The 13,389-nt window shown below is 42.5% G+C and overlaps 1 protein-coding gene across 4 annotated transcripts in view; it reads left to right on the forward strand.

The window, feature by feature from the left end:
* Positions 1 to 13,389, forward strand: part of CARMIL2 (capping protein regulator and myosin 1 linker 2) — a 69,118-nt gene that overhangs the window by 10,821 nt on the left and 44,908 nt on the right. For all 4 annotated transcript variants that reach the window (XM_083452411.1, XM_083452410.1, XM_083452413.1 and 1 more), the window contains 7 exons: positions 327 to 424; positions 3,255 to 3,325; positions 4,240 to 4,313; positions 5,172 to 5,247; positions 6,247 to 6,335; positions 7,579 to 7,673; positions 13,186 to 13,272. In XM_083452411.1, coding sequence (XP_083308537.1) covers positions 327 to 424; positions 3,255 to 3,325; positions 4,240 to 4,313; positions 5,172 to 5,247; positions 6,247 to 6,335; positions 7,579 to 7,673; positions 13,186 to 13,272 — 590 coding nt within the window. The remainder of the gene's footprint in view (positions 1 to 326; positions 425 to 3,254; positions 3,326 to 4,239; positions 4,314 to 5,171; positions 5,248 to 6,246; positions 6,336 to 7,578; positions 7,674 to 13,185; positions 13,273 to 13,389) is intronic.

Consider the following 13,389-nt stretch of genomic DNA (forward strand, 5'->3'; position numbering starts at 1 on the left):
TACAGATCAGCGCTTGTTCTGGTTGAAGTTTCCAGAAGCATTTTTGGTTTAGAGATGCGTAGCTGATTACCTTAAGCACCAGATGTTTCAACAGTACCAATTTATTTGTTTCTTTTAAACAAAAGAAAGGTAGGGGGGATAGATGAGTGGACAGTGTTGTTATATGATTTAGGCACTAGATGGCTGTGGACTTAATTGTATGTAGGTGGAATCAGGAGCTTCCTGTGTCTGTCCTGATAATAATGTTTATGTCCAACTTCCTGACCGGTGCGTCCTCTAAGGCTTCAGTGAAAAAAATGTAATTGGTTTTTCCCTTTGTTTTGAAGAAACCTACTCCAAAATGCCTCCCCCATCTTGCTCGACAGAATAAAAGCGATAACAGATTCCTTGGAAGAATTGCTAAAGGAAAATCAAGGCCCATGTGGTAATCTTTATATATGAAATTTATTGGAGTAAAATATGTTGGAAGTAATTGTTGAGCCAAACTATAGTTGTGAAGAATGTAAGAATTGTAAACTAGGGATGAGGAAATATATCAATTTTGGTTTCTCATTTTTCTCCACATTTTCACAGCTGTTTGCAAGTATTATTTTTTTTTAATCCTCATAAAAATTCACCAGCATTTGTGTGAATTTCTCCTATTATACACATTTGTTTATGCAGTTTCTCCTGATATAATGAATTTAATGTTATCTTCATTAACATATTCAATTATATGCACATTTTGTCCTAGTATATGTATTTTGTTACCCATTCCCTGGCTGGATAAGTGTACTGCAAAATTTGGAGAATGCAAATTTTGAAGGATGGCTATGTTTCTCTAATGTTTCTGAAAGTTTGAGTTAGGTAGGCTCTTGTCTGCAAAGTGAATCAAATTTCTCCCCTATCCCTAGTCTAAACTAGCCTTTAAAATATGCTTACAAAAGTTTTTAGCCTTTTAAAAAAAGTGTGCTACCGGGGGTCGTAGGGAAGGGACATATGTCTCCATCTCTCCTCAGACAGCCCACTGTTTCCTATATTGGGCGCAGAGGAAGCACAGAACTTGTTTATCTACCTGCATGCAGTTTCTTGTTGTGTGTGGCAACTAGGTGAGTGCTTAAATACAAGGCTAGTTTAATAATAATAATAATAATAATAATAATAATAATAATAATAATTTATACCCCGCCCATCTGGCTGGGTTTCCTCAGCCACTTTGGGCGGCTTCCAACAAAACATTAAAATACAATAATTCATCAGATATTAAAAGCTTCCCTAAACATACAATTTAAACTAAAGTTTAAACGGGGACGCGGGTGGTGCTGTGGGTAAAACCTCAGTGCCTAAGACTTGCCGATCATATGGTCAGCGGTTCAAATCCCCGTGGCGGAGTGAGCTCCCGTCGTTCGGTCCCAGCTCCTGCCCACCTAGCAGTTCGAAAGCACCCTTAAGTGCAAAGTAGATAAATAGGGACCGCTTTATAGCGGGAAGGTAAACGGCGTTTCCGTGTGCTGCTCTGGTGCCGGTTCGCCAGAGCAGCTTCGTCACGCTGGCCACGTGACCCGGAAGTGTCTGCGGACAGCGCTGGCTCCCGGCCTCTAGAGTGAGATGAGCGCACAACCCTAGAGTGTGTCAAGACTGGTCCGTACGGGCAGGGGTGCCTTTACCTTTACCTTAAAAGTTTAAACATACTATTAAACTGGTGGTAAAACTAAAGCTTACTTCCCTTAGAGTGCTCAAACCTTTAAAAAATCTGACAATTTTGAATTCATATGAATTTAGCATAAGCACAGATTGGAAAATAGGGCTGCAGGGTGTGTGTGTGTTTTTGACCTTGGCTTCAGAAGCACCGAGTTGCTAGTAGCTGCCACTTTCTAGGAATCATTTTATGTAGAACTTGCCCTAGACTGCAGATGCTTATGCAGCCATCTCCCCATGTGCACATATGGTCAATCTTTCCCTTGATTAAGACTGCAATCGTCTATTGGTTTACCTGGGAGTAAGCTTCACCGAACACAATAGTTATTTCCAAGTAACCTTTCATAGGATTGGTCCATAGAATATTTATATCCTGCCTTAACAATTATTGATTATCTTCATAGCTGTTCACAAAATGATAAAATATGAACCAATTTTAAACAACATCTTAAAAATGAAACACTAGAAGCAGAAGCAGCCAGACAGTAAAATGGGAGATGAAATTGCCAATAAAGCTAAGCAGCAGCATCCAATTAAGCATTATAAACCATTAAAGGTCTGGGCAAGTAGGCTGCTTTGTGCATCAGCTGTATATATGAGATGATGGTTTCTATGGTTGTGCAGCTGTCAAGTGGCCAGATGCCAAGGAGGACAGCAGGGCTCCTGTGCTATTTAAATAGTTGTAAAGAAGAGAGAATTTTAGCATTGACAGCTTTTTGTGACATGGTGTGGTCGTTAGGAGGGTTGAATTAGGGCTGGGGAAACCCTGGTTTAAATCCCAACTCAGCTGTGAAACTCACTGAGCGACTTTTGGTCATTCATTCTTTCTGATGCTGCCTAACCAACCTCACAGGATTATTGTGTGGATAAACTTGACAGGGGGGAAACCATGTGCCCTGCTCTGAGCTCCTTCAAAAAAAAAGGGCAGGATAAAAATGTAAGAAATACAAGATTGATATACAGTCAAAGCACTCATAGTTCAAATGTCCAAACTTTTCAGTAGCTACATTTGCTGTTGTAACAAATGAGGTCTGTTGAGATATTTACAAATTGGAGGAATGAAGCTGATGGCAACTCACATCCGTTCTCCGCTACTGCTTTACTTTATCTCAAATGTACTCCTTTTTATAGTTTTTTCTTAATAGTTTTTTTCTTAATAGTTTTTTAAAAATAGATTTACAGCTGTATTTTCTATTTTTGTATCCAGAAGGATTGTTGGCAGGGTTGAGGAGTGAAGAATGGGGGTAATAGTACTAATGGCCCAAATATTTGATTTGGGCAAAGTATCTTCTTGGCTCAGAATATCTGTATTTTGTGATTTTCCTGCATTATATGTTTTAAAAAATCACTTTTATATGGCCTGTCTTGTAATTTTTGGAGCCTTCAAATACCGTAATCTCTGAAATCTCTTTATCACCCATGCAAGATAGGTGTGTATTAATTGAGCTTGAGAGATAGTGGTTTGCCTAAGACCAGCTACTAAGTTTCTGGCAAAGGAGAGTTTGGATCTAGAACTTGGATCAGCCTGTAAATTCTGTTCTGCTACATTAACTGCTAATATCCTCTCACATTTACAGGTGGGTTTTCAGAGACATACGCTGCTCTCTGTGATTACATTGGCCTCCCTTTCCAAGAGGAGATCCAGTGGGTAAGACGCAAATTAGTCATTCATACCAAAACAACATGCTTAAGAATAACCCACAACTCTGTGGCAGAAAAAAAGTAATGGCCAGAAAATGCCACCGTTTCCTTGTCTCCCATTGCATCAAGGAGTTTAATGTGTGCATGCACTTTTTCCAGATGGTGATTTGGCAACTCATTTGTGTCCGTATTCCCCCAGTTCCATCCTGCATGACCTGTGTACAATATTTTTTTTTTGTAAAGTACAGTGGTACCTTGGTTTAAGAACAGCTTTGTTATGAAGAACTTGGATTAAGAATGCTGCAAACTCAGAAGTAGGTGTTTTGGTTTGTGAACTTTGCCTTGGAAGCAGAACATGTTCTGCTTCCTGTTGAGTGCGTTTCATTTGTAAATTGAGTCCCCCGCTGCAAAGCACGCCTTGGTTTAAGAATGGACTTCCGGAACCGATTAAGTTCGTAAACCAAGGTACCACTGTAGTGTAGAGCCAGTGTGGTGTAGTGGTTAAGAGCGGTAGTCTCATAATCTGGGGAACCGGGTTCGTGTCTCCGCTCCTCCACATGCAGCTGCTGGGTGACCTTGGGCCAGTCACGCTTCTTTGAAGTCTCTCAGACCCACTCACATCACAGAGTGTTTGTTGTGGGGGAGGAAGGGAAAGGAGAATGTTAGCCGCTTTGAGACTCCTTAAAGGGAGTGAAAGGCGGGATATCAAATCCAAACTCTTCTTCTTCTAGTTCTCAAGACACAGGTATGCCAAGTCTGGCTCAGCATTTTGATATTGAGCTCATCATTACTCTTGAGTGGAACTCTTCTGCTTAGAGGTGGCTAGGTAGTGCTGTTAGCATCTTCGCCATTATGCGAATTTGCCAAATGGTCTCTTACCTCCCTGCAATGTGCTAATGTATTTTATTTTTATTTTTCAAGGATGTGGATAATATTTATCACAACCAGGAATGCAGGGAGTTCAACCTGCTGGATTTCAACCACCTCCACAGCCAGTGAGTCCATATAAAAAAAAATTGGGTGGGGAGTGAGAAGGGTGAAATCCATGAGGTGGTATTGAAAGCTAGTCCTATGCAGATTAGACCCATTGTAGGTAATAAACATGACTAATTTAAATTCATTCATTTCAATGAGTAGGACTTCATTGAATATCACCTGATATGCAGTCATACCACACAGTGTTAAAATAGCATGAAATCAGCAGTATTCTAAGAAATTCAGGAATTCAGTCTCCCAGTTCAAGCCATGTTTGTGTGTCAGTGCAAAGCTTGGCTGAGCAATGCTGTGTGCATTTGAGTTTCAAGATACTCAATGAAGCAGTTGTGTGATTCCCTTCAATTCCCCTCATCTTCTCTGCATTGGCCCCAAGTGTGTCTGTCTAGAATGTAGCTGAAGACCTCCATAAGTAGGCAGGCCTTTTGAATCTAGATCAAATGGGGAGTTCCTGTGTTAGACAATTTTTAAATAATCTTTATTGGGTTTTTTAAAAAATAAACAGTTCTTTAAAAAAAATATCAAGTGAATTGTGCCTTTTAGAGTCTAGATTTTAACTGTTTAAATTCTAAACTAATTATTTTGTAGAACTGAATAAGCTACATCTCTTGTTGGGTGCATAGTGGATTAGGATAGGTGGATGGGGCCAATGGATAACTGAGCTGTTGAGCACCTACTTTGTATGCAGAAGGTCCCATTCCTGGTTCAATTACTGGCATTTGTAGGTAAGGCTTGGATATTTCCCTGCCTGAAACCCTGAAGATGCTGCCATTGAGTGTCGGCAATACTGAGCTAGATGGACCAATGGTACAACTTGACAGAATACATTTTCTATGTAATATTGCTTTGTCCTGTTGCAGAGATGTGGCTGTTAGTGTGACTAGCCTGTCACTGAATCAGTGGTTCACAAGGCTGTGCTGCAAGGACTTCAAACTGGTGAGTGCAATGTGCTAGGCTTTTTGGCAAGGACCTCCCTGAGATGGACAGAAGCATAAGACCACAGGATGCAGCCTCCTTGCTGAAGCCAAGCAGGTCTGGGTCTGGTCATTGCCTGGATGGGAGACTGCATGCAAATTCCACGTATACCACCTTGAGTTCTGTGATGGAAGAAAGGCGGAATATACAAATAAATATAAATTGGAGAGGGATCAGCAGAGTACATGCTTCACATGCAAAAGGGCCTGGGTTCAGTTCCTGACACCCCCAGTTGAAAGCATCAGGTAGTATGTGATGTGAAAGGCACCTGGAGTGGTGATGCCCATTAGAGTAGATAATACTAGGCTAGATGGACCTGGTTTAAAAAGCATCCTTCTTAGTTCTTAGGATGATGACAACAACGATGGTTGGCATTTGTGTGGGCAGCTCACAAAAATTAATAAAATACAATATTAGAAATACAATACAAAACAATAAAAAGAATAAAAATGTGCTTTTGCAGATTTACAACGAAATATAAACTATAAAGCTGAGACGCTCAGATTAAAAGCACTAGTTGTTTAAAAACTCTGGCTGAATAAGGAGGTATGTGCCAGCCATCAAAAAGAGCATAAGGATGGTGCCAGGCAAGCCTCTCTTGGGAGGCTATTCCATAAACATGGTGCTCTTACCAAGGAGGCCCTATCCTGGTAGCCACTGAATTTAGCAGGGGCACTCGGAACACAACCTCCGTGTGAGAAGATGAGTTTTCAGAGTAGGGTGGAGAGAAAATCAGAATATAGAAAAGAGACTTTTCCATTTTTAGTCCCACAATTTTCTGCTAGTTGTTAATATGTTATAGGGGTTAGTGATTAATATAATGTCTGTTATTCCCCCCCCCAATAATTATTTACAAGTTCTTTGATAATAGCTGCCTCTGCCTCTTTCATATGTCAAAAGTAAAATGTCTTCCTGAACCTTCCCTAGCAGGGCTTCACAGTATATTTTATTCTGCCCTAGAATTTGGATATTCTGGATCAGATTCTCCATGTTCTCAGCAAATCAGTGACTCTGGAAGAGCTGGTGTTGGAAAACTGTGGCTTGAAGTTGTAAGCAGAAAAAGTGGAGGTTTCATTATGAATATATTGTGAATTCATAATAAATGGTGGTTGCTGTTGGGAGTGGGACACTGCATGACAACAGGTACACTTTTTTTAACATCATGCAACAAACAGCTTCATAATATATCAGCATGCTGTGGCAATGATCAGACCAGTTATTTAGGATTGAGCAAAATGTCCAGCAAAAGAATTAGGGATGTTATGGAATCGTAGTTGATTAATGAAATGAGTTTAAATGCATGTCATAAACCAGTCTTCACCAACCAGGTGCCCTCCATATGTTTTGGACTGCAACTCCAGCCAGCATGGTCATACACAGTTGTGATTTAAAAGATCCAGAAGGCACTGCAAAATCCCGTGGAAGATGGACCGCATTGTGCCAGTCACACACAAAGTGGCAGTGAAGCACACACACCAACAAGCTTGTACAGTATACAGACTGGAAAAATGAATACTTAAAGCTATGAATAGGAATGTGTTGGGAGTAGAGCATGAGTTCTTAGCTCTGCCACTTAAATGTCTCCATGCCTCCTGTTGTGGTAACCAGAACTGTTTCTGATCTTCTCTGACCTTCTGTTTCTACCAAGAGAAAGACTCAAGAAGACTTGAGTAGGAGTTTAAAAAGATCCTCATGGGCATCCCACCAGAACATTTTCAGTCAGAATGACTTTGACCTTAAGTCTGGGCTAACTTTGCAAACCATGCACCAGTCAGTAGGCAGGTCCGGAAGTTCATATTTTGGTCATAATGTTGAGTGTTCCACCAACCTCTGGCAAGTATTGGATGCTACCAGGTTGCCCCCAAATCTTGGAACTGAAGTGGGCGTCATGGATCATCCTCACCATTGTGCTCCACTCAACATATCTAAAGGGATGGTTCCCCTCCCCAGTCTCAAGGTCAGGAGGAGACCTTAGCAACACAGAACCAAAATAGAGCTGGGACTTCCTTCAGGCTGGGACTTGCTTCCATGCAGTGTGTTTCCAATGATGAGTTCTCCATCTCATGCTCCATGGCTGGAGTTGAGAGGAGAATAAGGAATTGTTCCTGATCTTGCCCTGTGCTTTGGATGCGCAGCACAAAATCAGGAACAAGGTATCAACCCTTGGGAGAGGAGCAAGTTCTTAGTGACCACAGATGTTTGGTTGGCATGAAGGGAAGTCAAAATGTGTGAGTCACTATTATTTTCATCTGTGGGCTTATTGTGACTGTGTGAAATCTTTTTCCCTTGCAGTGATTTTGCTCACCGGATGGCCCAGGTGCTTCACAGTAATCCAAACAATACCTTAAACATGCTTAATCTTTCTGGAAACCTGCTTGAGGACCGAGGTAGTGCAATTTCTGATCACTTGGCCAATATTGCATAGTAGTGACCTGTGTGTTCTTGCCATAATAATAAACTTGGTTCACTGTCTTCACTGGCGGAGGAAGAGCAGTGCGGGGGGGGGAGTGCACCACCCCCGGCAGCACGATCCCTGTAGGGTGCCATCATGGCTGCCCCCCCCACCCACGCTAGGCGCCCTGCCCCCAGGACGTGTGTCACACCCCTGCGGGCAGTGCACCCCACCCCCAGGACGCGCGCCAGCCCCGCCCCCACCTCTCCAGCCCCGCCCGGTGACGGAGCATAAAGCTCCACCACTGACTGTCTTAACTATTTACTTGGTTGCTCTATTTTCTGGCTAAATCCTTCTGCACTTACCTAGGTATAGAGAATCTCATTTGTTTCTGCCTTTAGAACTTCATTTACTAAAGTTGCATTCTCTGCCCTCAAGAACTGAGAGAAAAGAGACCTTTCCAAGTCTTCAATTAGTTTGAGTGCTTCAGCTGTTATAAATATGGTCTTTTAATTTGTTAAGTGATTCACCATCTTTACTGTGTGTGTTTGACCTTACAGTAGCCCTATGAGGTAGGTGACCATCAGTCTCCCTTTACCAATGGGGAGCTAAGGCTGAGAAATTTGTCTTAGAATCATAGAGTTGGAAGAGACCACAAGGGTCATCGAGTCCAACCCCCTGCCAAGCAGGAAACACCATCAGAGCACTCCTGACATATGGTTGTCAAGCCTCTGCTTAAAGACCTCCAAAGAAGGAGACTCCACCACACTCCTTGGCAGCAAATTCCACTGTCGAACAGCTCTTACTGTCAGGAAGTTCTTCCTAATGTTTAGGTGGAATCTTCTTTCTTGTAGTTTGGATCCATTGCTCCGTGTCCACTTCTCTGGAGCAGCAGAAAACAACCTTTCTCCCTCCTCTATGTGACATCCTTTTATATATTTGAACATGGCTATCATATCACCCCTTAACCTCCTCTTCTCCAGGCTAAACATGCCCAGCTCCCTTAGCCGATCCTCATAAGGCATTGTTTCCAGGCCTTTGACCATTTTGGTTGCCCTCCTCTGTACACGTTCTAGTTTGTCAGTGTCCTTCTTGAACTGGGGTGCCCAGAACTGGACACAGTACTCCAGGTGAGGTCTGACCAGAGCAGAATACAGTGGCACTATTACTTCCCTTGATCTAGATGCTATACTCCTATTGATGCAGCCCAGAATTGCATTGGCTTTTTTAGCTGCCGCGTCACACTGTTGGCTCATGTTAAGTTTGTGGTCAACCAAGACTCCTAGATCCTTTTCACATGTACTGCTCTCAAGCCAGGTGTCACCCATCTTGTATTTGTGCCTCTCATTTTTTTTGCCCAAGTGCAATACTTTACATTTCTCCCTGTTAAAATTCATCTTGTTTGTTTTGGCCCAGTTCTCTAATCTGTCAAGGTCGTTTTGAAGTGTGATCCTGTCTTCTGGGGTGTTAGCCACCCCTCCCAGTTTGGTGTCATCTGCAAATTTGATCAGGATGCCCTTGAGTCCATCATCCAAGTCGTTGATAAAGATGTTGAATAAGACCGGGCCCAAGACAGAACCCTGTGGCACCCCACTAGTCACTCTTCTCCAGGATGAAGAGGAACCATTGATGAGCACCCTTTGGGTCCGGTCAGTCAGCCAGTTACAAATCCACTGAGTGGTAGCATAGTCAAGACCGCATTTTACCAGCTTCTTTACAAGAATATCATGGGGCACCTTGTCAAATGCCTTGCTGAAATCAAGGTAGACTACATCCACTGCGTTCCCTTCATCTACCAGGCTTGTAATTCTGTCAAAAAATGAGATCAGGTTAGTCTGACATGATTTATTTTTCAGAAATCCATGCTGACTATTGGTGATCACAGCATTCCTTTCTAGGTGCTCACAGATTGTTTGCTTAATGATCTGCTCCAGAATCTTCCCTGGTATTGATGTTAGACTGACTGGGCGGTAATTATTTGGGTCCTCTCTTTTCCCCTTTTTGAAAATAGGGACAACATTTGCCCTCCTCCAGTCTGCCGGGACTTCGCCTGTTCTCCAGGAATTCTCAAAGATGACTGCCAGTGGTTCTGAGATCACATCTGCCAGTTCTTTTAATACTCTTGGATGCAGTTCATCTGGCCCTGGAGACTTGAATACATCTAAACTAGCCAAGTATTCTTGTACTATCTCCTTAGTTATTCTGGGCTGTGTTTCCTCTGCTGAATCATTTCCTCCAAATTCTTCAGGTCGGGCATTGTTTTCTTTATCGGAGAAGACTGAGGCAAAGAAGGCATTGAGGAGTTCAGCCCTTTCTGTGTCCCCTGTTTGCATTTCACCATCTTCTCCTCTGAGTGACCCCACTGTTTCTTTGTTCTTCCTTTTGCTACGAACATACCCATAGAAGCCTTTTTTGTTGCTTTTAACCTCTCTAGCAAGCCTGAGTTCATTCTGTGCTTTAGCTTTTCTGACTTTGTGTCTACACGTGCTGGCTATTTGTTTGAATTCCTCTTTGGTGGTTTCCCCCCTTTTCCATTTTTTGTACACATCCTTTTTTAATCTTAACTCAGTTAAAAGTTCTTTAGATAGCCACCCTGGCTTCTTTAGGCACCTTCCATGTTTCCGTCTCATTGGTATTGCCTGAAGTTGTGCTTTTACTATCTCCCTCTTAACAAACTCCCAGCCATCATGAACTCCCTTTCCTTTTAGTATTACTGTCCATGGGATCTCACCCAGCACTTCCCTAAGTTTTATGAAGTCGGCTTTCTTAAAGTCAAGAAATTGAGTCCTAGTATGCTTGGCTGCTCCTTTCCGTTGTATAGTAAACTTCAGAAGAGCATGATCACTTGCGCCTAATGATCCTTCCACTTCTACCCCATTAACCAGGTCATCGACATTGGTTAGGACCAGATCTAAAATGGCTGTTCCTCTTGTTGCTTCTCCCACTTTCTGGACAATGAAGTTGTCTGCAAGGCCAGTGAGGAATCTGTTTGACCTTATGCTCTTGGCTGAGTTTGACATCCAACAAATATCTGGGTAATTGAAGTCCCCCATTACTACTATCTCCCTTCCTTTTGCATGCTTGGCCATCTGTTCCAGGAAGGCATCATCTATGTCCTCCGTTTGGCTTGGGGATCTGTAGTAAACTCCCACAATGAGGTCACTATTATTCTTCTCTCCCTTAATTTTGACCCAAATGCTCTCACTTTGGCTTTGAGGTTCTAAATCTTGGATCTCTTCACAGGTATACACATCCCTGACATATAACGCCACTCCTCCTCCTTTCTTGTCTGGTCTGTTTCTCTGAAATAGATTGTATCCCTCCATTTTTACATTCCAATCGTGGGACTTATCCCACCAGGTTTCAGTGATGCCTATTATGTCATATTTAGTTTGCTGTACCAAGAGCTCAAGCTCATCTTGTTTATTTCCCATGCTTTGTGCATTAGTGTACAGACATTGAAGTCCATTAGTCATTCCCCCGTGTCTCTTATTTAAGGATTTTTTCCTCCCACCACTAGGTCTGCTTGCTGTTTGCTCCATTTGGTCTATGACATTTGGATGATCATCTTCATCAATTAATAGACTCCTACCTTCAGGAGCACTGTCTCCCTCCCCCACATTAGTCAGTTTAAAGCCCTCCTGATGAGGTTTCTGAGTTTTTTGGCAAAAACATTCCTCCCAACCGTTGTGAGGTGCAGCCCATCGCTTGCCAGAAGTCCATCCTCAAGAAACTGCAGTCCGTGATCTAAGAATCCAAACCGTTCCTGTTTACACCATTTGCGAAGCCAGCTGTTTACTTCCACTATTTTCCTCTCTCTCCCTGGGCCACGTCGTTCAACTGGGAGGACAGATGAGATGACGATTTGTGCATTTAATTGCTTCAATTTCCTGCCCAGAGCCTCGTAGTCTCTTTTGATCTTCTGGAGGCTATTGCTTGCAGTGTCATTGGTTCCCACATGAACCAAGAGGAAGGGGTATTTGTCAGTGGGTTTTATGATTCCTTGCAGTCGTTCAGTTACATCTTGGATCTTAGCCCCGGGGAGACAGCACACTTCCCGAGACATCTTGTCAGGCCCACAGATCACTGCTTCTGTTCCCCTCAGTAAGGAATCCCCTATCACCACTACACGCCTTCTCTTAGGTTTGGTCAGGGTTCTTCCGTGAGCGGTCCGTTCCAAGGTCGCCTGCACATTCCCTGAGGACTGACTTTGCTGCTCATCTTCATATACGTGATCGACTGTAATGAGGGAGAGATCCTCAAATGGAGTCTGCTCTTCGTCTTCCATGCTAGGGGAGAGGACCTCAAAGCGATTGTGTATTTCTAGACAATCAGAGCGAACCCTGGGCCTCCTACTTCTTTGAGTCACGTTTCTCCACATATCGGGCTCCTGTGTTGGTGAACAAGCCTCCTTCTCAGGGGAGTCCCCTGTCTCCTCCTTAAATTCCTACACTGAAGAAGAAGAGGTTGGATTTGAATGTTGGTCCAAGCTTAGCTCTGGCCCACACTGGCTTAAGCAGTAAGATTAACTTGGGGAACAGGAGTGAATTTGTTAAACAAATAGCATTTAGTGTGTAATTGCTGCATGTCATTCATTCACCTTGGGGGAAATTTGCATCACGATATCATCACCCAATTGTTATATAGTCCTGTCTTTTCCTAGTGCTGCTTCCATCTTTTGTAGAATTTCTCCAAGTCTAGATTGCTTTTGTGCTTCTTTTTCAGTATTTCCAAGTGGCATGGGTGCAAAATGTGCATTGATACATTGGGCAGGTAGACTTTCCCCCCACTTGGCAAACTTTGACTATTACTTTTCAAGTGGTCATCATATTGTCACTGTTCGTCTTTATTTATAATTGTTCTTTTAGTTAGCACTAAAATGCTAATATCCTATTTTTATATATAACTAAAACTCCCATCAGTCCCAGCCAGCATGGCCAACGTTAAGGGATAACAGGAGTTGTAGGCTGACAGTATCCTGAGGGCCCAAGCTGAGGAAGCAATCTTAAATAAAAGAGTATTTTTCTAAAACTCCCCACTGCCTTACTAGTTGCCACCATTTTATCAATGTGCTGCCCCCCCCAATTTAAAATACTTCTGATCTAAAAACTTTGTCTAAGAGCCATCTGGAACATCTGTATATCAATACCTTTTTTAAAACAAATCATGACATCTCGCAGGTAATTACTCTTAAATGAACAAATACCATGGTGCAAATTAAATTATTGATAAGGGGGAAAAAACTATGTGAAAAAAATGATGGGTTATTTTCTGGCCCATCTATGTGGATGAAGCATAGCAGGATGTATACAGAAAAATTACAATACCCCCACCACCACCCAAGTTGTGTGGAAAGTTGATTGTTGCAATGCCACTTGTAGTTTACTATGGTAGAATAATTCTTGGGTGATACTAGGAACTGCCTGCCTAGAAGCACCACTGAAGTACTGGTACATGGCAGTACAATTGCATTCTATGTCTACTCAAGGGTTCTGTTCTCTCTTTAGGTATAATTGCTCTGAGCCAGAACTTAGAGCAAAGCATCAAGGGCTTCCAAAGCTTGAACTTTGCTAGGACCTCCTTGACTCCAAAAGGTACAGGGGGAAATAGTTAGTCCGTGGTTGAAGAGCTTGGGGTAGTGGTACTGTTTCAGGATGCTGTATTAGGATGGCATTAGCACATCAGAGAGAACTGAAATCTAAATCTTCATC

The sequence above is a fragment of the Podarcis tiliguerta genome, assembly GCF_965153285.1.
Source record: "Podarcis tiliguerta genome assembly, chromosome: 8".
In the NCBI taxonomy this organism is placed as follows: Eukaryota; Metazoa; Chordata; class Lepidosauria; order Squamata; family Lacertidae; genus Podarcis; species Podarcis tiliguerta.